This window comes from Cladophialophora immunda (genome assembly GCF_000835495.1).
Source record: "Cladophialophora immunda strain CBS 83496 unplaced genomic scaffold supercont1.3, whole genome shotgun sequence".
NCBI classification, from domain to species: Eukaryota; Fungi; Ascomycota; class Eurotiomycetes; order Chaetothyriales; family Herpotrichiellaceae; genus Cladophialophora; species Cladophialophora immunda.
In genome coordinates this window covers 4,008,094-4,035,543 of record NW_015622543.1, presented here as the reverse complement: position 1 = coordinate 4,035,543, position 27,450 = coordinate 4,008,094, and the positions used below count along the sequence as shown (strand labels likewise).

The 27,450-nt window shown below is 52.8% G+C and overlaps 9 protein-coding genes across 9 annotated transcripts; 7 read left to right on the top strand and 2 right to left on the bottom strand.

Moving 5' to 3' along the window:
• Nucleotides 1–374: 374 nt before the first annotated feature.
• PV07_05809 (uncharacterized protein) lies at nt 375–2,398 on the top strand. The gene is made up of 2 exons (XM_016392727.1): nt 375–682; nt 738–2,398. The coding sequence occupies exons 1-2, from the start codon at nt 415–417 to the stop codon at nt 2,249–2,251; spliced, it is 1,782 nt and encodes a 593-aa protein (XP_016250246.1). The 5' UTR covers nt 375–414; the 3' UTR covers nt 2,252–2,398.
• A 2,935-nt stretch (nt 2,399–5,333) lies between these two features.
• On the top strand, nt 5,334–5,645 carry PV07_05808 (uncharacterized protein; the record flags this gene model as incomplete). The annotated part of the gene is made up of 1 exon (XM_016392726.1): nt 5,334–5,645. One exon carries the CDS (start codon nt 5,334–5,336, stop codon nt 5,643–5,645), a length of 312 nt encoding a protein of 103 aa, XP_016250245.1.
• A 763-nt stretch (nt 5,646–6,408) lies between these two features.
• On the top strand, nt 6,409–9,300 carry PV07_05807 (uncharacterized protein). Its single transcript, XM_016392725.1, has 7 exons — nt 6,409–7,268; nt 7,326–7,864; nt 7,917–7,993; nt 8,047–8,206; nt 8,273–8,444; nt 8,506–8,668; nt 8,723–9,300. Exons 1-7 carry the CDS (start codon nt 7,160–7,162, stop codon nt 9,144–9,146), a joined length of 1,644 nt encoding a protein of 547 aa, XP_016250244.1. The 5' UTR covers nt 6,409–7,159; the 3' UTR covers nt 9,147–9,300.
• Nucleotides 9,301–10,905: 1,605 nt separating this feature from the next.
• Nucleotides 10,906–13,258, top strand: PV07_05806 (uncharacterized protein). Its single transcript, XM_016392724.1, has one exon. It carries the CDS (start codon nt 11,013–11,015, stop codon nt 13,059–13,061), a length of 2,049 nt encoding a protein of 682 aa, XP_016250243.1. The 5' UTR covers nt 10,906–11,012; the 3' UTR covers nt 13,062–13,258.
• Nucleotides 13,259–17,026: 3,768 nt separating this feature from the next.
• PV07_05805 (uncharacterized protein) lies at nt 17,027–18,102 on the top strand (the record flags this gene model as incomplete). The annotated part of the gene is made up of 3 exons (XM_016392723.1): nt 17,027–17,493; nt 17,567–17,794; nt 17,877–18,102. 3 exons carry the CDS (start codon nt 17,027–17,029, stop codon nt 18,100–18,102), a joined length of 921 nt encoding a protein of 306 aa, XP_016250242.1.
• Nucleotides 18,103–18,190: 88 nt separating this feature from the next.
• Nucleotides 18,191–19,872, bottom strand: PV07_05804 (uncharacterized protein; the record flags this gene model as incomplete). Its single annotated transcript, XM_016392722.1, has 2 exons — nt 18,191–19,718; nt 19,796–19,872. The coding sequence occupies 2 exons, from the start codon at nt 19,870–19,872 to the stop codon at nt 18,191–18,193; spliced, it is 1,605 nt and encodes a 534-aa protein (XP_016250241.1).
• A 423-nt stretch (nt 19,873–20,295) lies between these two features.
• PV07_05803 (uncharacterized protein) lies at nt 20,296–21,716 on the top strand (the record flags this gene model as incomplete). Its single annotated transcript, XM_016392721.1, has 3 exons — nt 20,296–20,588; nt 20,669–21,047; nt 21,099–21,716. 3 exons carry the CDS (start codon nt 20,296–20,298, stop codon nt 21,714–21,716), a joined length of 1,290 nt encoding a protein of 429 aa, XP_016250240.1.
• Nucleotides 21,717–23,516: 1,800 nt separating this feature from the next.
• Nucleotides 23,517–25,379, top strand: PV07_05802 (uncharacterized protein; the record flags this gene model as incomplete). The annotated part of the gene is made up of 4 exons (XM_016392720.1): nt 23,517–23,636; nt 23,699–24,880; nt 24,951–25,055; nt 25,131–25,379. The coding sequence occupies 4 exons, from the start codon at nt 23,517–23,519 to the stop codon at nt 25,377–25,379; spliced, it is 1,656 nt and encodes a 551-aa protein (XP_016250239.1).
• Nucleotides 25,380–25,631: 252 nt separating this feature from the next.
• PV07_05801 (uncharacterized protein) lies at nt 25,632–27,099 on the bottom strand (the record flags this gene model as incomplete). The annotated part of the gene is made up of 2 exons (XM_016392719.1): nt 25,632–25,802; nt 25,891–27,099. The coding sequence occupies 2 exons, from the start codon at nt 27,097–27,099 to the stop codon at nt 25,632–25,634; spliced, it is 1,380 nt and encodes a 459-aa protein (XP_016250238.1).
• Between the last annotated feature and the right edge of the window lie 351 nt (nt 27,100–27,450).

Sequence of the window (27,450 nt, the reverse complement as noted above, 5' to 3'; positions counted from 1 at the left end):
CCGGGGTGCCCATTGTTTTCTACTGACTTTTCCAGGGCCGTAGAGACGGTTAAAAACGAGCGAGGATGAAATTCAGGAGCCGTACATACCCAGTGCTGTGGCTGGTGTGGCTGGTGTGGCCGGTGTGGCTGGAAGGCTGGAACCAGAGCATTGCGTAATCCTGGAGAGAGCTTACGCCAGCCTCGTGGGAATACCCGTAGCCCTAAGGCGTTAGGAGTTGTGGTTTTGACAGAGCAGCATGAGCGCCTCGTTGGTGGAGAGTGACGGCAAATGTGGCCAGGCTGGGCGAGGCTGCAGCCCCCACAAGGCGGCGTCAGGCTGCTGCTGAAATGAGAGCTGCACATCACGTCGGATCCTTGCATGATTGCGTTTCGCAGCAGCGCCCCCTCCCCCTTTGCTGCGGTTGGCCGCGCAATGGCCATACAGTCTGCTATTTTCCGACGGTTTGGGCTCCATATCTTGGCTGTCGTTGGACTGAGCTGCTTTCTTGTCTTTCTGTATCGCGATTTTACTCGCAGCGCTGACATTGCACGCGATCCCTTGACCGCGCCCCTGGAGGTGCCCACTCCCTCTCCACCGCAGCCACCGCCCAATGCAGCCCGACAACCGTGCGTGGGACCCAGAGGAAGATCCGTGCAGGAGAATCTTGACGACAGAATATGGGCGAGTTCGCTAGACTCACGTACGTCCCCAGAATGGTCGTTTAGGGTCGGTTGTACATGCTGACCGTACCATAGCCTTCCCGGACCCCGTGGGCGGCTCTTTCGCCGCATTGGACCTGCCACTTACCTTCAACACTCCTGACTCGAGATACGGTGCCTATGGTTATAATGAAGAGCTGGAGAATTACGAGCGAACACGCGTACAGTGGAGCTCGGTAAACTGGGCGCAATTGCAGAATGACTGTCTCGCCTCAAATCTGGACCGGTTCCACAACGCCGAAAACATTTCCACGGCAAGGAGGTTTCGCCCGCCTCCAAAGACTGGCTTTGAGGAGCTACAGGCAAGGACGCATTCCACAGGCCGGACGGCGATTGTGCTGCGTAGTTGGGAGGGCTACAATTACACCTCATTAGACTTGTACCATTTACGGTCACTCATTGTCGAGGCCGGGTTGGATTCGAATGCGGACAATGCTGTCTTTCTGTTGGTGGATGTCAAGGACGAAAATGGGACGAGACGGATATTCCATGATTCACACAGCTATGAGACCGCGCTGCAAGATTTAGTGCCTGCCGAATTTCGAGATATCGCCGTCCTCTTCAACCTCGACTTGCTCGAGTCATGGTATCCTCGGATCCCCGAACATTCGGCTTTCTTCCAAGTCTACCAGCCTCTTCAGCTATTTGCACAACTCTTCCCTGGATTCGACCACTATTGGCAACTTGAGATGGACATGAAATTCACGGGAAATTCCGGGCAGTGGTTGGACGCAATGGCAAGGTTTGCAAGGAAGGAGCCACGCAAACAATCAATCGAACGGTCTTCATATTATTATATGCCGCAGGTCCATGGATCCTATGAAGAGTTCAGGGCAGCCATCAACGAAAGCTTGGGCGGCGGTGGTATCTGGGGACCCGTTCGTATTCCTGACATCGAACATCCCATCGGGCCTCAACCGCCCATTGCGGATGCTCGCGAAGACAATTTCGACTGGGGTGTCGGAGAGGACGCCGACCTCATTCTAACGAACGCTTTGGCGGATGTGAGGGCGACGAAATACTGGCCATTCAAGGGTTGGATCCATGAGTTTCAGATGGGAGAAGACACCCCACGATTCTACAGTCCGGTGGCCATGGGGAGATACTCATGGAATCTGCTCAATGCCATGCATCACGCTCAGGTTCATCAGGGCTTATCGTTGTCGTCGGAAGCGACTGCCGTGTCATTTGCGCTGTACCACGGCCTGAAAGTCGTCTTCCCACCTCATCCGTGGTACCACCATCCTCAGGCACGCCGGGAAGTGAGTATTCAGGAGTTGGAACAACTGTTCAATGGCGGCTCGCCAGCCGAGAACGCTCGGGAGAACAATGGTCTTGCATTTGGCAAAGCGATGTACGACCCGAATGGGGTATACGAGCTCTTCAATGGTGGGACGTGGTGGTGGGTGCCCGGCTACCCAGGAAGAACATTCAAACAATGGATGAATCACGATGCGACGAACATACCCTCGATGCTACGCGAAGATGGAGGTAAGATTTGGGCACCTATGATGGCTCTACATCCCGTGAAATCGGGAGCTAATGCATAGTGACGAGATGGTTGATGACGAAGGAGACTGTGTATATATGTCGAAATGTATATGAGAATTGAATGGCATAATCGGCCATTTTTTTGCACGCATGGTATTTTGTCCTTTGGGAGTTCGGGATCTATATAAGTGATGCTAGCGATGGGGTCAGCGTCGTGTTTAATAACCTGTGCTTCAATTTGCTCGCTGCGAGTTCTAACTAATATCGATGACCTTCTGACCGGTCTACCGCTGCTAGGTTGGTACAACAGTTCAACATCAACCCAAGAGACCAGCCACAGAAACAGCAGAGCCGCCAACAACAATGACGGAGTCTCTAGCCGAGGGTGAATGTAGCGGCGTCGGATGGATGAGGGCGGGACCGCGACACGCGAGACTCGAAGATTCGCCTAAGGAGAGGGCGCCACATGTCGAAAATACTCCACCCCCTTTATCAACAGCACACCAGCTCTCGATCTAGATCCCCTGTTGGATGGCCCACGTGTCAACCAGGGCCAGGGCTATTTGGAACTCCCCATGGCCTGTGGAAGCTACGGAGTTTTGGCAGGAACAACGAACAATTGCTGAAATCCTCATAGGCAGCCGTACACCGCAGCCTAACGACCACGATGACTGTATGGCTTCGATTGGTTATGGGCCTATCTTTTAGAGAAGTCGTCCAGAGACCATGCATTGGCCATCAACCCAACAAATCGAACGAATATTCCTATCATCAGGAAATCCAGCCAATGCCAGTTCATGGACCTGCACTTTTGATGCGGGTCTTGCATCGGCAGTGCCTCCATTGGGTCTGATGAGGCACAATCACTCTGTCTCCTGCTCTTCCTCGGGCTTCCTGCTCGCATGCGCCCGACTTGGCTGGGAAGAACCGCGCCCCGGACAAGATGTCGACGTGTCGCTTCTCAGTTCGTCAGCTTCGTCTCTGGGTCTACGCACGCTGAGGGCAATCGGCAGATTGGAGTCTACCTCTTCCAATGCAACATTGCTCATCACTTATAGCGAGGAGGAGCTCGCCGAGAGTGTCAATATCTCTTGCCTGATACCCCTCACCATGAGCAAGGAGTGCTGCAAGCCGATTCCACTATCTAATTACTAGATTTAATGCCCATCCTCAGAGACTGGGAGAATATTTAGTTAATCATGGCAAGCAAAGGGGACGACCCTTTAAAGAACGGTGACAATCATTTGGCGCCTCTGATACAGCTTCAATCGAAGGACCATGAAGAGATCCTCAATGTCATTGACCAATTGCGGTCGGAAGGCATCAGCAAATATGTCAGCCTTCCACAGCTGATCGTATGCGGCGACCAGTCATCGGGGAAAAGCTCTGTGTTGGAGGCCATCTCAGGTTTATCATTCCCGGCTAAGGACAATGTCTGCACTCGTTTCGCTACCGAACTTATCTTAAGACGCTCGCCGAACGTGGGTATCAGAGCCTCCATCCATGCAGATGAGGAGCGGCCCTCAGCCGAGCAACGCCGCATCCGAGGGTTCAAGTCATCGACCGTCGACCTTGGACAATTTGCGAGCATCGTCAGACAGGCAGAAAAACACATTGGCGTCGGTCCCGATCGCCAGCGCTTTTCCAAGGACGTCCTCCGCGTAGAGGTTTCTGGGCCAACACAGCCTCATTTGACCCTGGTTGACCTCCCGGGTCTTTATCATGCCCCTGACGAGTTCCAGACCGCGGAAGGAGTCGACTTCGTTGAGTCGTTGGTCTTGTCCTATATACGAAATAAACGCAGTGTCATCCTGGCAGTCGTCTCCGCGAAAAGTGATATCGCGCTTCAGAAGGTCACCACTTTCACACGCGAGGTCGATCCGGTGGGAAATCGAACAATGGGCATAATCACCAAACCGGACACTTTGCCCAGGGGTTCTGAAATGGAGAAATCTTTTTTCGACCTGGCAATGAATACCCGGCTCACATTCCGGCTCGGGTGGCACGTTCTTAAGAATAGGGAGCATGAACAGCAAAACTTTACTCTTCAACAACGTCGTGAATCCGAGATCAACTTTCTTTCTAGGGGAATATGGGCTAAAATGCCCCGTTCTTTAGTTGGTATTGACTACTTGAGGCCAAGGCTGAGCACGGTCCTCAAGGACCATATCACATCACAGCTACCAGGACTCATTGCCGAAGTGCAACAATCATGCAAAGACGCAGAGGCAGGGTTACAAAGGCTTGGGAAAGCACGACAAACATTGACTGATCAACGCCGATACCTCCTCGACAGCAGCGACCGCTTCAGCACTCTTATTGGCCACGCCATAGATGGAATCTACTCCAGCCCATTCTTCGGAGATGCTATGGAGGACGAAGGCTATGAGAAGAGATTGCGCGCTGTGGTCCAGAACCGGTTGTCCGATTTTGCCGAGACTGTTTATGAAATGGGCATGCAAAGAAAGATTATTGAGGATGAGGAGCCTATCGAGCCCGAAGAAAACCAGATCCACCGCTCTGACCTTGTCAGTGAAGTTCAACAACGAATGCGTCGAAGTCGAGGAAGAGAGTTGCCTGGGACCTTCAACCCTCTTATCATAGGTGACCTATTCTATCTACAAAGTAGACCATGGGAATCGATAGTGACCGAGTGTATCGACAACCTTCTTGGGGACGTCCGGAGGGCGATCATGCCGATACTGCAGGGCGTTCTGGACGAAAAGAGCCTCAGAAGTCTTCTGGAATATGTCATCAATCCTAATCTTGAAAAGATTGAAGAAGCATTACGCGTCAAGGCGACTGAGCTCCTGAAACCTCAGCAATCGGGACACCCGATAACGTATAATCACTATTTCACGGAAAGTGTTCAGGAAGCGCGCGAAGAACATCTCCGCAGATCTTTGAGGGAAAACCTCAGGGAATTCTTCGGAAAAGATTACCCGTCTCAAGAATCATGGTCACAGAAATACAGCTTCAGAATGGATGAGTTGATTGCCGCTCTCGGAACTCAGACAGAAGCGAATATGGAACGCTTCGCGGCTTCTGAGGCAATCGATTGTATGCTAGCTTATTACAAGGCAAGTACTTGACTTTCCTGGCCTTTTTTGTTTCTCGAACGCACTCGTTGACAAGCTGGCGATGAAGGTTGCGCGAAAGAAATTCGTCGACGATTTCAGCGTACTTGGTGTCGAAAAATGCCTGTTGGAGGCGCTGGCTGTCATGTTTTCCCCGCGAGTTGTCTCATCGCTGCCTGATGAGACAATCAAGGCGATTGCTGAAGAAGACGACGGGGCCAGGGGCGAGCGCGAGCGATTGGAGCAGAGGGTGGCAACGCTCAACAGCGGTCTAACTCAACTTCACCGCTTCGATCGACACAACATATCAGGTGAGGCCACGCCAACAAACACCACGCAGAATGCTGAGTGCCACAGTGAAAATTTCGCCGGGTGAGGACAGCAATCAAAATAGCGAGAGCATGACAGAGTCAGTCGTGCAGGATAGGCAAGAGGGCGAGATCAGCGAGATCGACGTCGTCGAGGAGGGTGGAAGCAATCCCCCATCGGTTGCTGCTGACTCCGATTAATCACCCCTTCCCGTTGAATATGACGCTGCCGTGCCAGTTCCAGCTCATGAATACCTCGAAAGCATCCTGGAATGGATTGTGGAAGACCCTACCGATTTCCCGCCACAACGCAAGGCGAAGGCGAAGAGACATGCTAAGGCAAAACTCTGGGAGTAGCGGACGTTGAAGGGCAGGCTTCGTGAAGGCGCAAACACTCATATCACTATAAACGCTATCGAAAGCAATGCTCATGGACGGGGATGGGTGCAGGAAGACGATTCCCTCCTCACCGCAAGTGGGTGCAAAAGTGAGTCGTACTAGTGAGAATAAATAACGCCGCAGCTAGTAGTTATGGTTGTTTTTGACAATCTTCATGAACCTTCTGGCCAGACCATATCTCTGTCAGGGGTCGATCTGACCATCCACGAGATATAAGATGTTCGAAGGGCGGACAGCACACGAGTTCTAGCGTAGTGAGCTATACAGAGCGTCGGAGGCGAGGCTGAGGTCTCCGAGATTGCCAGTTATGAACTAGCGTGTAATGGCAGCCTCGACGTCATTTCAAGGCTTGGCAACCGCGCTGGACTTCTAAAGACAAATGGGGTCAACCACATTTCTTACTCTGACTTTACTCAGACATGCAAGTTGCCATACAAATTAAGGCACGCACCATAGTTTTGTTCAAAGAAAGAAAGACCTGTCGACGCCTCGACAAAGTTGAGTCCGCATCACATCAGCCACTAGGAAGAGGTAGAATCGAAAGAGTGCTGGAATGGGAGGCATTTTCATCTTTAATCCATCATTTTTCCTCCCAATCACGCAATCGCTCAATGGATCCCGTCACCCTCTTCCTGCGCAGATATCTTCTTGACAGTGGCTCACAGTGGGTCGCCACCCTTGGAAAGAGCCGATCCTACCCGCCCAGAACACCCTCAGCCTTGAGGGATCATGTTTTTCTTACTCAATAAGCGCAACCTCGAATGGTATTTTCTCCCTTCCACGCGAGACGAATTTCTACCAAGAATGGCGCGATCTCAATTCGTGACCACCGAAACTTCCTCCCGCGCCTGTAGGACAGCTAATCGCAGACCGCTGGGGTGATCGTCGGCCCACTCAGACGACACATAGCACCGCCCACACGTCTGGAAAGTTTATGGAGACAACCACGCCTCCTCTCTACCTCGAGGCTAGCATCAAAATTTTCTTGTCAATGCGACGTCAAAAGATGGCGAGACCCGTGGGGTTCAACCCATCCAGATCTTACGATGGCTTCGACTCAGAGGCGACGTCCGATGGAATTGATAAATATTCCCAGCCAGCCGACAGGAGTTGAGCACACGCTTGATTCTCACAGACTCTACAAGCAGTACCACTGGTAACATTGCAATTACAGATCTCAGCCATGTTGAGCAGGCTTCATTCTTACCTCACCAAGCGCACACTCGCGGCTCCAAGTTCTCAAAGTGCGAAAATCGAGACGTCCGTAGATATTGAATCGGCCAGCAAAAATGGTAACAAACAACGCCTAAGTCTTTTGGATACACAACCATATACTGACAGTCCTTCAGAATCGTCTGACCTTGTTCATGTTCTTACGGAGACGAAGCGTCAGATTGGTGTCGTCAGTGCCTTTTTCCTCATCTTCAACCGCATGGTTGGAACCGGGATCTTCGCAACCCCGAGCACGATATTCTCTCTGTCCGGCAGCGTTGGTCTTAGCCTCTTCATTTGGGTTGCTGGCATGATCATCGCCATGTGCGGCATGGCAGTATATCTGGAATTTGGCACCGCTATCCCCAAAAATGGCGGCGAGAAGAACTACTTGGAGTTTGTCTACAGACATCCCAAATACCTGGCCACAGGATTCTACACCGGATATGTTGTCCTTCTAGGCTGGGCAGGATCTAACTCGGTCATTTTTGGAGAGTACATTCTCCACGCTGCCGAGGTCGAGGTCACCAGGTGGAATCAGCGAGGTGTTGGGCTGGCCTGCATCACAGCCGCATTTCTCATACACGGATGTGCACTCAAATGGGGGTTGAGGTTGCAGAACCTTCTCGGCATCATCAAGCTGATTATTGTGCTACTCATTGTCGTGTCTGGCTGGGTAAGCTGATGTCTCTCAGTGGTGCGCACATAGAAGTTGACATGTCTTTCAGGCTGCTCTCGGTGGCGCTCTCAAGGTGCCGAAGCCGCACAACTTTGACAATGCATTTGAAGGGACCACTGGCAGCGCGTCAGTGCCACCCCCACCATCAACCGACACCATTTACTGACTTGATGTACTAGATATGGCGTTGTCACGGCCTTATACAATGTGATTTGGAGCTACATCGGATATAGCAATGCGAATTACGCGTTGAGCGAGACTAAGAACCCAATACGCACCCTCAAGATTGCGGCGCCGGCGGCAATTATATTCGTGTCGATCATTTACATGCTCGTCAATGTACGGTGACCACCCTGACCCTCTCTCCCAGCTGGCGCCCCGCTAACGATGGATACTGTTGTGCAGATTGCTTACTTTGCTGCCGTTCCCAAAGAAGAGATTATATCTTCTGGCCGTATTCTCGCGGCATCCTTCTTTCGAAATGTCTTTGGAAAGCGAGCAGAGCGGGCGCTTTCAGTGTTTGTTGCCCTGTCCGCCTTTGGGAATGTTCTCAGCGTCATCTTTTCTCAAGGTCGTCGTACGTGTTTCACCTTGTCCGACCACGTCTTTTTGCAACAACTAACAGTGTGGGTACTTAGTTGTCCAAGAGCTTGGGCGTGAGGGAATCCTTCCCTTCTCCCGTGTGTGGGCAAGTAACAAGCCCTTCAATGCGCCTCTTGCTGGATTATTCGAGCACTGGTGTGTCTCAGTGATAATCATGCTTGCACCTCCTCCTGGAGATGCATACAATTTCATCTTGAAGTATGTTTGTTTCTTTGTGTCCTGCCATCTGCGCCAGAGCTGATCATGTCTCAGTGTCATCTCGTACCCATTGTCTATCGTCAATGCCTTTGTCGCAGCTGGACTTCTATATCTCTATGTCAAACCCCAGCGTTGGGAATGGTCACCGCCTATCCGCGCAACATGGCCGGTGACGCTACTTTTCTTCCTCAGCAACCTGTACCTCATCGCAGCTCCGTTTGTTCCGCCCAGCAAAGGCCAAAACGTGTACAAGGATCTCCCGTACTACCTGCATTGTGTAGTAGGCATGGGCATCATTGCCGCGGGAGGGGTGTATTGGCTCATCTGGGCTGTCCTGTTGCCGCGACTTGGCAAGTACGAGCTTGTGAGAGAAGTCGAAGTCAGTCCGCTGGACGGATGGGAGAGGAACGTGTTTTCAAGACGCAAGCTCGCTGGAGACGCAAAGTCTAGACGCAGTGCGAGCTTGGCCACATCTTGAATGGGAATGAACAAATATACCAGGCTGTTACTAACCCTAACCCTACTACTTCTTATGTATCTTCTTATGTGTATCTATGACTAGTATTAGTACTATGTACTACTCAGTATTAGCTAATATTGGTGTTAACAATTCTATCAAGCTTCGGCTATTTCGAGACGATTGAACTGTCTGTTATGCCTCGCGCCGTCCAATGGCTCATTGAGGCCCTTCAAGGGTCCAGACTTCAGAACCACTCGGACTCACACCTACTGCAGTGCAGTCTCTTCAAGAAGGAGTACTACCAAACAAAGCACTCCAAGTGAGAGTGATCGGACTCCTGAGGGTGGAAGATCGAGACAATAGTCGGAAGGAGTGTTGTTCGTCGGTCAAAGTCACGTGATGGCCCAAATCGGTTCTGGCGACGGGACCAAAATGGAAATCTCCCCCAGGAGTCGAGGGCCTAACGAAATTGGGAAGGAGTCGTGACGCGTTTCAAATGGAATGAGCGATTCGCTTTGCTGGCATTGCGGTAGTTGGCCAGCGTTCTCACCAAAATAAGACATTACTTCGACCAACTCTACTACTAGTGCTACACTTTCAGGACTGAGCGCTTCCTATTCATTACTATATACTTAAGTACCTTTAAAGGGTGTAATCAAATGATGTAATCCAGAAGTGCCGCGAGTCATAAATACCACTCCAGTTTGCACAAATCTGTCTGCCCTGAAATCAACTCCCAGATCGGGCTGGAACCATCGCTGGAGAGTAGGCCAGTTCGGATCAGTCTGAGTCTGGGGGACACCGGGGTGAGATTGTGCCTTGACCGACGATTCGTACTACATAGTAGTACTGAGTTTGGTGGGCGGAGGACAAATTAGCCACAGGTTTTCTGTTCAAATTATACTGGTACGCTGCCAGACTCAGTGAGAATAGACCTGGTGGCATTATACTACTCCATACTATGTACTTAGCACATACTAGTAGTAGGACGATCAGTAGAGACACACACTGTATTCAGTCCAAGTTAGTAGTACTATTACCAAGTACTGTTTGAACAGACTGTCAATTTAAATTTCAGGCTGAAGCCCTGTCCTAGTGGTTGGTTATATTGCAGCTGTTTATAGGACTAGGAGTGGCTTGAAGTTAGAAATTCAAGTTGCGATTGTGAGGTTCGGAACCCTATACCAGACCTGAAATTGCACTGCTGGCTGGTCTAGTCGTGGTTGCGCTTTCGCATCAGGCTGAAGACTGAGGTTCAATGTGAAACTGTGATATCAGCCTTACCGGCAAGACCAAAGTTCGGGATAAAATATTACTCGTAGTTTGTACTAGCAGGATTGATTCGTGTCGTCTGCTGCCAACAATAGTCGCTGCTTAACGTATGACCATGACCGTGGCTGGCTGGCTTCTCACCGTCCGTGTATGCATGCCTTGTTCAGGTTTTAGAGGGCAAGATTCTAAAAAGTGAAGAGTTCTGAGCTGATTGGTCAGAGCGGCGGTGAAGAATGTTCAGCTCCGACAGCCGCCTTCCGGATTGGGCGATAAGTTCAACAGCCTCGACTTTGACTTGCAGCAACACGAGTGGCTGCATCTTCCCAGCTGTCCTATCTATCTGCACACGTGGGGCCCAGACCGCGACTTCACGAAGCTGTCTTCTTCTGACGTTTCATTCATAGCTCAAGGCGACCACCTCCCACACCCTGCGGCGTCCCCAGAGCTCCAGAGCTCTCCAGCTGAACCTCAGCCGCCAGACCCTGTCGGTCGGAACAGGCCAGTCTAGCCTGTGGCCAACAAACCTGAGTTCGTCCTTTAAATAAAGAACGAAGCATCTGTGTCTCTCTGTTCACTTCTTCGTCCCCTTGCTACTACTCCAGTCCACACGACATGGCCGCCATGCCCACATTCGATCTGCTTGAACGCCGCAAGGAGCGCTTCGTTCTGTGGACTCCAGCCGGCCAGTCTACACCGCGACTGATTCTCGGCACGTTCAAGACCACGCCAAGTCCTGGAGCGGTGACGACTTTGTTCAGCGGCGACCTGTCACAAACGCAGAACGGTCTCTGGGAGCTCTCTCCTGGTGCCATCAATCCACCGCTGGAGAATGGGAAGGTCTACCATTACTGGTTCGAGGTGGACAACACTTTCCCTACCCAGACAGGCTCGGGCAAGATCAAGATAACCGACCCTCTGGCATATACCGTGGACTACAGGCAATTCGGTGATCAAACAAGGGACGACTCCCTGCAGCCTCCAGCAGTCATCAAGTTCCGTGACGGCAAGCTTTGGCCGTGCGATACTGATGGGACAGAATTGAAGGCCATTCCCGCTCCCGTCCAGCCCCAAGTTCCCGCCAATAATCATATGGTCATCTACGAGTTGCCAGCATCATGGGCGAAGTCCGGCCCAAATGGACAGCAAATCGATCGAGGGACTTTTGCTGACGTCCAAGCTTTGTTCGATGAAGACACTCCAGGGCAAAGATTCAGCAGCATCCCCGCCGTTCAGAAGGAGGCCATTGTCGCTGACCTTGGAATCAATGCCTTGGAACTTTTGCCAATCGCAGACTCCAAGTATAGGGATCAATGGGGATACTCGACCGCTCATTACTTCGCTCCGGACGCTGATCTTGGATCCACTGCCAGCCTCATCGAGCTCATCCAAACGATAACTCCCCAGACGAGACTGATTCTGGACACAGTCATGGCTTTTGGCCACGACCCCTACATATTTGCCGCTTTTATGCAGTTCCATCTTGTTGCTCTCGATCCTGATCATCCAACCGACCCGTTGCAAAAGTTTGCGGAACCCGACAATCCAGACACTTATACGTCGCACAACCAAGGACCGAGGAACTCGTACGGAGGTAGTCTCTGGCGGTATATCAAGAGTTCCCAGCAGACATATGATCCCCAGAAAGGACAAACGAGCTTGAATCATCCGCCGTCGTGGTCTTTCCATAGAGCTCACCTTCATCACTGGCTCCTCAACTTCGGTGTTTCTGGATTCAGACTGGATAGCATAAATAATGTCGCCAACTACGATTTCATCAAGTACTACAAAGATTACGCATGGCAATTGCATCAGGCGAGAGGCGGCTCGACCGACAAGTTTATCGTGATTGGAGAGGAGCTCAGCGTGCCTAAAGATCTTCTCTCCTCTGGCACTTTGAACGCACTGTGGAACGAACCTTTTCAGGGTCGCCTTCGAGCAGCAATCATAGGTGAAGCAGCCGACGGTGACAACTTCGAGTGGACAGTCAGGAAGATGGTCAACTGTACCCTGGACGGGTATACGGACGGAGCTCAAGCCGTCAATTACATCACCTCGCACGATGTTGAAGGCGACCGGAAGGAAAGATTGTACAACTTCCTGTCCAACTGCAAAGTCTATGATATCGAAAGACGTGCTAAGCTAGCATTCGCATGCTTTCTCACCGCGGTTGGGATCCCGATGATCTTCGCTGGTGAAGAGTTTTGTGACCAGATGGACCTCGATATTTCCCTGAAACAATCAGACCCCGTCAACTATGAGCGCAAAAGTGACGACTGGCGAACTCGAGTCTTCAATTACGTTGCCACTCTCGTGGACTTGCGCAAAAATTGCCCTGCGCTTGGCTTGGACGACACATCTTTCATCCACGTGGACGAGAGCCGCGGCGGGAAAATCATGGCTTGGGTGCGAGGAACGACCAATCCAGTGGTCGTCGTTGCCAACTTCACCGATCAAGATACTCCTGGGCCGCAGTACTACGTGCCGAATTGGCCCGACAGAAATCGCAATGACTGGAGAGAGATCACGCAGAATCGGGCTGTGCCAGCAGAGTGGGTTGGAAATGAGCCGTTGATGCAATGGGAGGCAAAGGTTTATACCTATTGGAAGCCTGATAATGTGAACGGACAGGTGAACGGAGTGAATGGGACACACAGTGGGTGATCCAGCTGGCTACTAAGGCTGAAATGGCTCGGCGAACCCTACTGGGACCGAGGGGCAGGAAGGGCTACTATTCCATTGTCATCCGCTCCAATCCGATACCGAGAGAGCCGATATTCGAGGTGTTTCAGGCTGGGTGTCTTTAGGGGATCGGCCATCGACCATTGTCGACACTCTAGTACTTGGAGGCTATATCGATTAGTGTTAATGTCTATTGATGAATCGCCTGTCCACTGGCTCCCTGGCTTCTCTTTCCGTTCTCCTTCTGCCGCCTGTCATTGACTGCGTTGTTGTAGGGTGAATTTGCGGTTGGCTGCGGGCCGAGTGATAATTGTCGTTCTATACATATTGATGCTGTCTGGCGCAGCCTCACGAAGACATAGTACCGCACCAGACAGCATCAATGTGTATAGAACGACAAGAGTCAGAGAATCATCCTGGGATCGTGTCCTGTATCCGCCTTCCCGTAGCCGCCAAGCCGCTAGATGACTACAGGTCTGTACATAGTATTCAGGTCGCAACAAGGCTGACGGTTCAGGGGGTGGGGGGAACTGTCGACGACAACGGAGTCACCACCGTCAGCGTCCTCAAGAGGGATGGTAAAGATACCCAGTCAGTCGTACGAGACGATACGGGTTCGCTAGTAACTCAGACGCACAGGGTTCTCGCTTCTCATCCCCCATGATCTCTCCGCCGGCGTCATGCCGCTCGAAATGCCCGCGCCAGCCACGTAGGTCAGCTGGTGAATGGCTAGGTAAAGTACTGGTACTAGTGCTGTACACGACTGTACTATGTAAGTCTGGTGTGCCGGGGGCGCAGGAATGCAACCATGACAATGCCCTAGAGTGGTAGCGCGCTGGGGGCGAAAAAATAGAACCAAAATCCACGGACGACACATCAGCGGTGGTATTACGTGGCTATTCTACAGTCGTGGCACAGGCCTCTTCATATCCCGTCCTGACTAGGGACTTGCCCAGAGACTCTGAAGTGCTGGCCAGTACTGGCCAGCACTACCTGTCGATATCAATCCCAGAAATGGCATCTTTCGCCGATGGGCGTGGTAGCGACGCCGCATCCTCCGAGCCACGACTTCGACCTGGACGCGGCGGCAGCGGTACATCCACGCGAAATGCGCATTGTCCCGAGGCGGTCGACGCGATGGCGCTCGAGCAGGCTCTGAGAGCCATGGAGACTTGGACGGTCGAGTGGAAGGGCGTGGATGTGCTCGACGTCGACGACGGGGGGATCGTGCGTGAGTAACTCGAAACCTACTATACCTAGTAAAGTCACCTGTGAAGTCGGTCCGACTCTGCATACCGCGAGCCATGTTGGTGTTCTCTCTCTGAACGATGTGGTTTATTGACTTGACTGATCTGGCGATGTATACTTATTCTCCTGGCGGTTTGCCTTGCTCGCACAGACTTCCATCGTGATCTAGATAGTCACGCTCTGGAGAGATTCCTGTCCGTGAGTTCTATCATCGCCCGGAAAATCGCCCGGAGAGTCGTTCTCGAGTGTGCCGTGGGCCTGCCAGCTGCTAGTTGACATCTGGCAAGTAGCCGGTAGTCAGACCAACTCACTGACTGGCTGTAACATAGGACGACTCAGATGCTTCCCGCGAGAAATGCATTGTACGCGTCTTGTATGTCTTCCGAGTTCCCTTCCGCGCGCATCCTCCCCATCTCTCCTTGTCCTCGACAGCCGATGGTCATGGCGCGTATCCGCTGAATACATCATATCTACATACAGCTTCCTCGAGAGCCTCGGGCCTGGGCGCACAAGCACCGAAATCGGCGACGCCGCGGTCGACCCGGCAATCCTCAGATTGCTTCGCGATCGAGCCGGACTCTCGGACCTGTTGACCACCGCCGTTTGCGGGCTGGGACACTGGTACACGGTCAAGCACGGACACTTTGTCAGTCGAGACACGCATGGCAAAGCCCAGTCTCTTGGTTTGAAGGGCCTTCCCTTCGCAACAAGAGTTGAGACCGATCGCTGATCAAAACTTGGGCATAGATGTGGTGTACGAATACGCCCCCTCGGCCAGCGCGTGCACGCAGGTCTCGACGTCTCTTGCAATGGGCTCGTCGACCTATTTCTGCCTCAATTTCCCTCCCTCGGCGGTTCCGAGGCTCTCTCCGCACGACCTGCGGGTTCCATTTAAACTGGATGTTGTCGCCGCGGATGAGACGCTGCGACTCTGGCAGCAGGAAATGGTGACCATCCGAGGCCGGATGAAGCGATTCGTAAGTAACTGTCACTCCATCCCTCGGTGAACACGGAGGGCAAAGAAATTCTCACGCCGCGATGTAGGAAGCAAACGAGCCCCACGAGGCCGTGGATTCGATGATCCGAGAACTCCACCGGCTCTCGAGGAGTTGGCACATTCTGTTTCGTAAAGTCTCGGAGTTCGAAGCGCATCTCGATTTCCTGTGGGACGTGCGGACCATGTATGCCTCTCTTGCCGGGGCCGTGACGATACGAAACGCAAGTCTGGTTGGAGAGTCTGGCGAGTCTCTGACGTTTCTTGTGTCGAGCTGTCGATCCCTCAGACATCTCGTGGCGGACTATAGAGACCGCACAGCGACACAGATCAATCTGGTAAGGGAGACATAGCCCTGGTAGCCCTGGATTCGTTGATGGCGCAGAAGATGGAACCTAACGATGTGTGTGGCGATAGCTCTTCCATCTCGCGAACCAGGCAGAGACTCGGGACAACAAAGAGATCGCGGCGCAGAACAAGGAGATTGCAGAACTCACGGCCAGGATTGCGCAGCAGACTCAGCGCGACAGCGCGTCCATGATCACCATCGCTGCCGTGACCATGTTCTTCCTCCCCGGAACTTTCGTGTCGGTATGTTGCTTACAGGACCTTGATAGCTGCTGAGGACCCCCCAGCGGCGTTGAATTTCCCAAACACATGCGAGCGAACTCATGGCTGACACCAGGGCACAGTCGTTGCTGAGTACAGTAGTGTTCAACTTCGACAGCAGCAACATCGGCGTGTCAGAGATGTGGTGGATATTACCTGCCACCGCCATACCTCTGACCGTGTTTGTATTTGCGGTCTGGTTGTTGTGGCTGCGGCAGAGACTTTCGCAGGATCAAACAGCCGTTGTGTGCAAGATTTCATCTTGAACCATCCTGAACGGCTCGGGTTGCTACAATCACCAAGCCCCAGCGTAGTGGGCTGACAAGAGCGATGGAGGTCTACGGCGATCAGGCACGCTCTGGGACAGGACACAGAGAGCAATTCATGCCTATTCCGCAGGCCCCAATTTATATCAATACCCATCCTCTCTCCCCACTACGCCAGATTCTGCACCTCCGCCTCATCTCTTCTATCCACCAGGGCTGCGCGAGAGACTCTGAGAATGATTAACAACCTTGACCGTCGACTTAGCCAAACGCTGCCGTGCCGTCACGGCCTAAAAGCAAGATGCCACCACTTGGGATCTGGCCCCGGGGGGGGGGGGGGGGGTTAAAGAGATATGCGGTGTATGTTGATAAATATGCCGTCGCTAACGAGTTCGCACTTTATCCTTGCCTGAGGACAGATAGTCTCTCACTGGAAAGCCGGACTTCCAGACTGACAAGCCAATGGACCTTAACCGCTTTAGGTATATATTTGGGAGACATTGGGCTCGAGGCGGGATCGAGTAGATTGACTTGGCGAGCCTGCTGCACTTTGCTGGAGAAACTCCTCCCATTAGGATGTCAAGGGATCGAAGGGATCTTGCCTCCGACCTGTCAAATTGCAGACCTTTGGATGCTAGGCCAGGAGATGCTGCTAACATATATAAACATCTGTGTCTTCCCACTGAAGCGAGTTATTACCATTTGACCCTGACAAATCAGAAGTCAAAACCTGCTAAGAGCTCCTCGAGGCCTTTGCGCACAAGGCTCGTCCCCATAGCCGACCACCAGTTGTCCACGAACTCAAAGAAGAAGAAGAAACAACCTGCAAAATGGCAAAGCCTTTACATGACGTTGCTGCGAATAACGGCAATGCCGAAATGCCTACGATAGCAATTTTCAACGCCAACGATCCAGAAACAACTACGGAACTCCTGGTGGCCGCCCTTGAGCGAGATGGATGCGTCATTGTCGAAAACCTCATCACGGAGGAACTGACAAGTCGGATCCGGTCGGAACTGAAGCCGGTGTTCGATAAGGACCAGGGACGCAGCGACGGGGGTTTTTTCCCCAGCACTACGCAGCGCGCTCCAGGGGTCGTAGCGTCGTCTGATGCGTGCGTCGAGTTGGCCCTCAACAAGACGTATATCGGCGTGGCCGACAGAGTCCTCACGTCGACATATGCGTACTGGGCAGGCCAGGAACGACACACGATCAGTGCCAAACCGATCATTTCGTCCACATTCGGGTTCCGTGTCAACCCTGGCGGGAAGCAGCAGGTCCTCCATCGGGATGATAGGTGTGAGATATCGACAAGCCGCTGTGAAGTACGGGGCTCTCCGCTGACTTAACGCCTCTCGTCCTTCATCTAGTGATTACCACGCTCGAGACGTCGACAGGCCTGTCATGTTGGGCTGTGTTACCGCTCTGTCCAAGACCACCAAAGCAAACGGCGCGACTATGTGTATCCCCGGATCACACCTATGGGGGCCGGAACGATGCCCGTACGATCATGAAGCAATCCCGGCAGAGTTAGAGCCCGGCTCCGCTTTGATCTTCGACGGAGGTCTCTACCACGCCGGAGGTGGAAATGTTACGACGTGAGTTAGGCCCCCCAAGTCGTAGACGTGAAAGGAATCCTCCGAGTCGCAAAAAAAAAAAACACTTAACGAGAGTATCCAGAGACCAGGCTCGTGAGACCGTAGGAATCTTCCTGCAGAAACCGACTTATCGACAGGCCGAGAACCAGTTCCTGGTAGTCCCGCCAGAGAAGGCGAAGCGATTCTCGCCACAGGCACAGAGGCTGCTGGGTTACGGCATCTGTCCACCGTCTCTCGGAGGGTTCGAGTATAAAGACCCGATGTTGCATTTGTTCAGCGTCGAGGACGAGGAAACTGTGTATTTGTAAATGACAATAAATCCCAAGTCATATCCACTAGGAGCTACCAAATGCTCCAGATGGACAATGCGACAAGAAGTCTTCCGCTTCGCTTGACCTAAATCACCAAAAATCGAAATCCTCGTTGTGACTGAAGACGAGCAAACCGCATCCAATTCGGGACCGACGAGGGTTCGGTCTGCCAGAACTTTCGCAAAAACTCTAGCGCCGCATAGCCGTTGCCAAATCCAGTCGCGCCCATGACCTCCAGGAGCCTCGCTTCGACAAAAGATTGGAGGTGGAGCTGCTCCCGACTCTCCGTTCCGAGGATAAACAGTGGCCAAAGGAGATCATGCTGGAAGGCTCTGCGGTTGACGATTCTTCGGATCATTTCAGCTGCGGATTCGGTGAGTGCGAGACGGGTCGAGGTCGTATGGCATCCGTCAGGAAATGCCTGAAAAGCGTAGACGAGGCCCACGGAGTGGTAGACGTCGATGAGTGCTGTCAGGTCGTCCATCATGTCCCGGGCCATCGGGGGGAGTCTTTTGCTGTGTGTCAGTGACTGTTCCCGTGCGTGTCTGAAGCGATCCCGGATAAGACCGACATCGTGCAGACAGCTGCCTTGCCCACCGTCGCGAGAGTGGCTGTAATGGCGGCGTTCCGCCTGCGTGATTTGGAGAATGAGGTGCAGCCAGCTCAGGAAGAAGCCATAGTCGGAATCATGTAGGGCGTAGTCTGGATGTTCGGCGTCATCTTCAAAATTTGTTGAAGACGCAAATACGTCGTAGACGAAGACCTCCTTCATCAGAAATCTGGAGGTGCGATCCTTTGGCGCGGTCGTGCAACCTGGAGAGGTCCACCTTTTCACTATCGTCTGAGCGGCTTTCCAGTGAATTCGCCATAGCTCGGAGCCCGACTGGACCTGTTCAAGTTTGCACAGGATCAATATGGTCGCCAGGATGGCTGCCGCGGAGGCTCGACACACCGCCACACCGTGCTCTGCGAATTCATTTTTGATATTCTGAGAGAGTAACCGCAGACTGCGGTCTCGGTAACGTTCTGAAGTCATTCCTTCTTCATTGGACCACGCCACTCCCGTCTGCACGGAATAGTGCTGGGCCGCCAGAGCGAGGATTGCCAGCAATACCGACGGCGACTTCAGGGCGAGAGACAGCATCACATTGCGCCACTCGTTGTCTGGACCATCGACCCATGGCATGCTGGATGCAATATCCTTGTCATAGTGGTCCAAGAGATGTCGAACAGAAGCAATTCGAGTATAAGTGGCAATGTCGCTGGCAGAAATGTCGGTGATACCAGTCTCGCCATGATTAGGATGCTCGTTCGCCTCGATCCTGAAGTCTGTGGGTGGGTTGCAAGCCAGCGTCGTGTCGTAGGTTGCATTCACGGGATGGTCGTGAGCCTCAACCAATGGCAGCCTCGAGAAATCATCCTGCGGGCTCCCCTTTTCTTGGGCCTCACTCCTGCTTGTAGATGGGCCCCGGCGAGCCGGCTGCTTGCCCGTCAGAATCTGACCTCCGCTCGAGAGGGTTTGACGCCATCGGATTCTGAGGCCATAGCCTGGACAGACGACGTCTTTGAGGGCGCATTTTTTGCAACGGGGCAGGCTTCTATCACACTTTATCCTGCGTCGATTGCAAGTTCGGCAGTCTGCTCGGGCTTGTTGAGTTATGTGCCTAGCCAAACAAAACACCACTCGTACCTTTGGGGGCTCTGGGCTCGTTGGGGTCTAGAGAAGAAAGCCGCAATGTCATTCTTGATGATGCCAATGAGGACCATCATCGATCTTCTTCCACAACACTGTAATCTCAACGTGGACGAGGCGAGCAGGTCGCAATCAGGTCTGCAAGAAGCAACGTCTTTCCGGTGGAATACTGGAGTCTCGTTGTGTTGTCGACCTCGGTCCGTACGTGTGCAGAAGCCTGTGGACAAGAACCGTCAATCCATTTCGACGGTTCGATGACTGACCGGTTCGAAGTTGGAACGAGGTGGAAAAGCAGAGCACGAGATAAGGCGGAGGCCTCGATTGACGGATGTGATAACAAAGTGCGGGGCGTGCTAACCGTTTCGGGAAAGTAATGGGAGAAGTCTCCAAGCGGCATGCTCCAAGTAAACGCGACTATAAAGACAACGACACTCAATATCTCGTCCATTCCCGGCACGAGAGCAGCGTCGAGGACAACATCGCTACAAGATATTCAGATGGCCCTGCTTTCATCACCTGCATATGACTTGCACGAGGACCACTCGAGGCGCCTTGCGGCCAAGTCAATATCGAACGAGCTTCGTTCGTCTCTTCCCGCAGAGTTCTATCGCTCTCCTGCAATCTATCAGCTAGAGCGAAGAGCCATCTTTTCGAAAAGATGGTTCTTGGTCTCGCACAAAGCCCGCAATCGCAACGTCGGCGACTACGTCCAGTACGAGATGGCCGAATATAACTTTTTCCTCGTAAAGAACAAGTCTGGCGATATTGTTGGGTTCCACAACGTGTGCAGGTACGTGGTTCCTTGTCTTGTGGTAGACTAAATCTCCTTCCCTTTACCTATTGCACATTCTCAACCTTGTTACCGTCTAGACATCGAGCTTTCCCTCTCTTGCAAGAGCAAACGGGGACCGCCAGAATTTTCTCCTGCAGGTACCATGGATGGTCATACAGCCTGGACGGAGCTTTGACTAAGGCACCTCGTTTCACGCCAGAGGCAGTACCGGACTTCGACCCATCTGCAATCCACCTGTTTCCTGTCCACGTCCATGTGGACAGAAATGGCTTTATTTACGTGAACCTCGATGCTCGCCCAGTGCCAGAGCTGGCCTGGGAAGAGCAATACGGAGATCTCGATACTCAGGCCGCCCTTCAAAACTCAGGGGTCGACTGGGACAAAGTCGAGTTTGACTTTTCGTGGTCGAAAGAGGGACATTTCAACTGGAAAGTTATGCAGGACAATTTCAACGAGGTATGTCGTGCGAAATCGAAGTGGTAATACATCCCTAAGTAGCCGCCACAGTGCTATCATTGTGCGACCGCACATCCAGATGTCCTCGCTTCAACTGCCCTCGATACATACTATGTCGAACCCAGCAGCAACTACATTCCACACTTTTACGAGCCCCGGCGAGACAAGAAGCCCGGCACAAGCAGCTACGACTACAAAGGCGCCTCGGCGACCCATGTGTTCCCGGGTGGGCACTTCTCACTGAGTCCCGGGACCGGCTTTATGCACATGATGCGCAGCGTGCCGATTTCGCCCACGACGACTCGGATGGAATACGACATCTACAAGCTGCACACCCCGACCGCGACATCGGAGGCAGCAGCGGGCGTCCTCAAGTTCTACCAAAAGGTCATCGACGAGGACTTCGAACTCTGTACGCGGGTCCAAAGGAGCCTCGATCGAGGCATCTACGAGACCGGCCCTCTCCACCCCTTTCACGAGGAAGGCGTGTTCGCGTTCCAGAGAATGGTGCTGACGGCGCTCAAGGACCATCTAAGGCTCGAGGACGAGCTGGGCAAGGAGGTTTGGGCGGCAAGGCCCAGCGGACAGACAGGCGGGGCGGATGGCGTGCAGGCGTGTGAGGAAATGCTGGGGTGTGCCAAAGGCACTCTGAAAGCGATAGAATGGTGAATGGATCCTCCGGGAGACAAACTGGTAGGAATGAGGCGCGCAACTTAGGAGCAAGCCTGGTAGCTGTCAGATCAGGTAGATTACTGAAGGGCCACGCGACTCTGGCGTGGCACGGTGGGCCTCGCAGCTGCCGTACTGGGTAGAAGCGTGTGACAATGTGTACATCTGAATGTCCCCAACGCGCCGAGAGATGTCAAAGATAACTATTCGCCCAACCCTGCACAGATGGGGACAAGTCTCCAAGCTAGAGTAGAATTCTCCGGGGGCGTATCGAAAAGCTCTCCAAAAACTTGCCTAAACAAGTAAGGATAGTGGCGGACAGACTGACGCTTGGTCGCAACGAGACATGTCAAAGGATTGACCCATCGAAGGGAGTTCTCATACAAGTACTCGGTACCTACTTCCTGCTCGCTAGCTAGTCGCCATACTTCGCTCCAGTCGGAGCCCAGTGGACATTGATATCAGTAGCCCGTTGCCGCCACATCACACATAGCCTGGCCCTGGCGCTGAGATGGAGGATCTTCCGATCGCCGCCTGGCAGCTGGGAAAATTCTCCATAAACATGCCGCAAGAAGCAAAGGCCGTGATGATGGATTCGCTCCCTGTAGATACTCCACATTACCAACCGAACCAGGCCGCTAGATTGCATCAATCTCGACCGGGCATCGTTATCGATGGTCTCCGGCAGGGGCATGTGGCTTGTGGTTGCTAGCTAGCAGCAAGGTGATCTTGGTACTTGCCGTTTATCAAAATGGTTCTTGCTCCACTTTCAACGGGTGTTGATACTGGCCCTTTTGGTGCGCGCAGAACGGCCACATGCACCGTTTAGATGTGATACGTTTATGCCTTTCTCCTTGGTGCGCAGCGTGTGCCGGGGAGAACTGCGGGGGTGTGTTGGTTGGAGTCCCTTGAGCCTTGCCTGGACTCGAGTGGGTTTGATCCCTAAGTTCAAAATTGGACTGGTGTTGCGGTGTGGCATGCTGATGGGTTTCGTGTTCAACTGTTACGAGAATTGCGTTTTCCACCTATCAAGAGGCACCGACTTCTTACCCACACGCAATCTTGAACAGGTTATCTGGTGAGGGACCAAAGCTATGTCCAAGAAGACGATGAAAGGGCGTCAAAAAAGACCCGAGCAGACGAACATGTATGTAGAGCCGATAACCCTGCTCGATGGCGCCTCGGGATTCTCCATGCGTACAAAGTAAGGTTCGTGCTAGCGGAGGAGGTCTGTATACAAGCAAACCGAGCTGACTGGCTCGAGGACCAGGGCGCTTTTCCAAGTTCCAACACTCTACTCCAAGCGCGGCGGCGATAAGACCACGTTCGCCTGCGCCGGTTCTTCGAGAGATCAAATGCCCAGGCAGGCTTGAAGGTAGGCCCGGGGCAGTTCCCACCCGTGATGAGGGGCTGTGTAATCTAGTCTCGAGTGATAAACCGCCCCATTTGGAGGGCTGTCGTTGGTCGAAGTCGACCGTCTGGAGGGGCAGATAGCTATCCGTCTCCTTTGCCTCCCTTCTGCGTGGATATATGAGGAGCACCATTCAATTCGACTATTCTTGCCCACGCAGCAAGCCAGGATATATAATGGCAAGTATTCCACTCTATACATTCGGCACAGACACATGAATATCCTGTATCTCTGTACTATCTCGATTGCAATTGCACCTGATTTTGAAAGCGTTTCGGTGTGGAATTTAAAGCACCATTGTCGATGGAGGGACACGAGGACGACTCGGCGGCGTGGCCTCCGGGGACGATTCTCCTTGAGCGGAGTAAGAGCGACATGCCTGCTGTTCAATGGCGCCTCTTCTATACCACAGGTTGGCTAACAAATCTCTTTACGGACGCACAGAACGCAGCTCCAAGACCGAGATTATCCTTCATCCCGTGCCGAGCGATGATCCTGACGACCCGCTGGTATGGCACTGCTCTGAACATGCCCGTCATTGGCATCCCCCAACTAACTGACCCGGTGGTAGAATTGGTCCAGTTCCCGCAAGACGGTCAACTTCACCCTGGTCGGCTTCTACGTCTTAATGACCTTCGTCCTTCTCGACATCGGAGGCGTCGCTTGGGGCGCATACATGGATGAGCTCGGGATCTCGACGTCGACGTTGACGAGCGGCGCCGCCGTCAACTACGCCGGCCTCGCCATGGGATGCGTCCTGTTCATTCCATTTGTCTATAAATATGGTCGACGGCCGATTTACATTGTGAGCTTGCTCGTGCAATTTGCAACGTCGATCTGGAACGCGAAACTCAACACTGGGGCCGAGTTGGTAGCCAACAACTTGGTCATGGGTCTCGGTGGCGCCATCAGTGAGACAATCGTGCTGCTCACCATCGTCGATCTATATTTCGTCCATCACCACGCCACCATGAACGCAATCTTCGTCCTGTTGCAGTTCGGCGGCACGTACCTGGGACCCGTCGCCGCAGGGTACATCGTGGACTCGCAGGGATGGAGGTGGATCTGGTGGTGGACGGCTATACTGATAGGCGCGTGCCTGGTGGTCGTTCTCTTTTGCTTCGAAGAGTCGCAGTACGTGCCTACCTTGCAAGGACATGCGGTACGACACCTGCCCACGACGACGGCCGAGGAGATCGCGGGCAACGACAAGGACCTCAAACAAGCCACCGAGGCTTCTAATGCCGCCGAACCTTTCAATGCTCCTGGTAATATCGACATTTTGAGAGTCCCAAGCAATGACAGATGTTTGCCCGTCGCACAAAACAGGCCGCGCAAGAGCTACCGTCAGCGCATGGCACTATACACAAAATCTCCAAGTTCGTATAGCATGAGAGTGCACTTTTTCCAACCGGTCTGGATCGTGTGTCACATTCCAGCGGTGGCATTTGCAGCAACCATGTACGGCGCCGTCTTGGCCTGGTTCTCGGTGCTGTGGACAATTGAAGCGACTTACATGTATCTGCCGCCCTACAACTTCGACGCCTCGAGTGTTGGCTTGCTGAACCTGGCCCCGTTCATTGGCTGCCTCCTTGCAGCCTGCCTGTCTGGCCCGCTGAGCGACTGGTCGATCTTGTTTTTGTCCAAGCGCAATCAAGGAGTCTTTGAGCCCGAAATGCGTCTATGGCTCCTTCTTCCGGCAATCGTCCTGTCTCCAGCCGGCCTGTTAATGTTCGGCATCGGCTTGGCTCATGTGAGCTTAGACATTTCCCCCCCATCCATCTGCGTGTTGCTTCGTATCGATTCTAACCTCTCAACTACAGGGCGCACACTGGGTCGTGCTCGCAGTCGGCTGGGCAATGTTCTCGTTTGCCATCACCATGACCATGGATGTGGTGATGACATATGTGACCGACTCGTATCCGGACGTGAGTAAAACCCAACCCCCCTTTGCTGCAATGTCTTGCGTTGAGAGCGTGGTTCGGCTGACCAAGAAACCCCAGATCATCGGAAACGCTCTCGTGGGAATCGTCTTTTTCAGAAACAGCATCTCCATCGCCGTCATGTTCGCCATCACGGACTGGGTGGAAGCCATAGGTTTGCAGAACTTCTTTATCAACGTTGCGTGTCTCGCTTTTGGCTTCAATCTTCTGCCAATCCCAATGCTCATCTATGGGAAGAAAATCAGGAGGTGGACGGCAGACAGGTACAGAGCCTATGCATCGGCTCAACCTACACACCGAGCGATATGAGCCTCGCAGTGGGTTCTTTAGTTGGTACCACCCAAACAGAATCCAAGTGCGGCTGTTGGACATGGTGGCAGGGTCAAAGTTGGGGGCTGGGCCATCAAGTAGATTGATATCAGATATGATGGCAAGGACACGGCCTATTGCGTTGTTCATATTAAGAGGCGTGCTTGAAAGTCTGGCGAGTGACACCAATGGAAGCCTCTCGAAAAGGCCTGTAACCAGTAGTCGGACGACAACAAACAACCCGACCTCGACTCAAGCCGGTTCTTCCATTTTAGAATCGGACCAAACGTTATGAGACCCCTGTAGTAGAGCTCGGTGCCGACGGTAGAATGAATAGAATTTGTGATCAAGATGCGAGCTATCTCGGTGATGAGGACCCTCGTGCACCGAGACCTTAGGACCGTTGGATATCTCTGCAATTACCTTGATCGCATGGTCATCCTTGTCCACGCAGCTGGCGTAGTAGCAGTGATGCTCGACCATGACTGCTAGAGTCTGGAAAAAGACGGACGACAAAGTTGAGCACGATGACCAACGTTTGCCTCAGATCCTCATTTCTCGGCTCAATCTTCTGGTGGATATTGGCAAGCACGGCGGCTCTATCAACCACGAAGTCAACAGTTCTAGGGTTGATGGAATAGCTGAATCCAGCCACGTCACTGCTCGGGAGCAGAGCTAAAGCGAGGTTGAACAGCAAAAGGAGTGCGGTCAGGGCGGACGTGGGAATGGTCTCTTGGTCCCATCGCCGGGCGCGCTCGAACCAATGGCCCAGCAGCTTTTCAATTTCTCGAATATTGCAACCACTCCCAGAATCTGCGAGTTCCTCGATATAATGGCAAATGGCACTTCTCCCTTCCGCGAAGGACGAAAACGCTTGCCCTCCCCAAGGATAGCATATATGACCCCGGTATTCCGGCTCGATCTCTCCTGGTATTGGACCGGTGTGGATCATCAGCTGTGTCAAGCCCTTGGCAAGACTGGAAGTTGGCAGAATCGACTTTCGTAGAACATCTGCTGCCGATCCTGGAGGTTTCGATCGCTTGTATTCTCGGAGGAGTTTGAGTGTTCCGCGCAGGTGTACCACGGCCCCTGGAAGGTTGTTCTGAAAGAGCTCGATGACCCATGCAACAAGGGAAGCGATGACAACGTGGAGCTTTGGCGGATTATTGTTTCTAATCTCTGCTATGGCTGAAATGTAGTGGGAAACAGCCTGCGAATTCATTTTGGGGGTGGCGGTTGCAACACCAGTATGAAACTTCTCGTGCGTCATGGAAAGAGCAACGAGCATGTGCTTAACTGCAGGTGACTGTAGAGCGATTTGTGGAACAAGGACAGTATAGAAATCTCCCTGGGGCCCGTAATGTGCCAGCACGGGTGCTGTTAGGAGGAGCCAGTGCTGTAGAGATCGTGCTTCCTCGTTCGTGCCGAAGGGCAACCCGAGAGTCTTGGAGAGCAGCAACTCATCATTGCAAGAAGCTCCCTGTGACGATTGAATCGACGATGGCCGTTCCGTCGACGACGTCTTGCGACTTTCCAGCGTGAAGACTTTGGCTATAGGAATCGCGTATCCAAGACATTGGCGGTTCCCTCTCGTGCAGTTCAGGCAGTTTGGCTTCGACTCGTCGCACTTCACCCTACGGAGCTTGCAAGTGATGCACCCTGTACGGACTTTGTGGGAGAATGCCTTCTGCCTCGTGGTGCCGAGCCTGGAGGGAGGCATCAATGCGAGTGACAAAGCGAAGAAACGAATTTGCGTCCCAAGATTAAAAGGCCGGATTGGTCGTGTCAAAGGACACGACGCCACAGGCATATATATATATATATATATATATGTATATTGTGTCTTCTTAAAAATCAGAGGCCAAGGATCTCTTGGTATAAGATTGAACGAAGTCGGAAGCCGAATGATAGCCCCGACTGTAACCTCAACGTCCCTCTAATTGGCGGATGAAGGACGGTTTGGCTGGTGGAAAATGGGCGTGCGATTAAGGCGTCCTACTTGTACAGCTCTCAGGCGAGGCTCAAGCCCAGCGGTCGAGATGCGGTTCGCCAGCAGAAGTCCCTCCTCCAT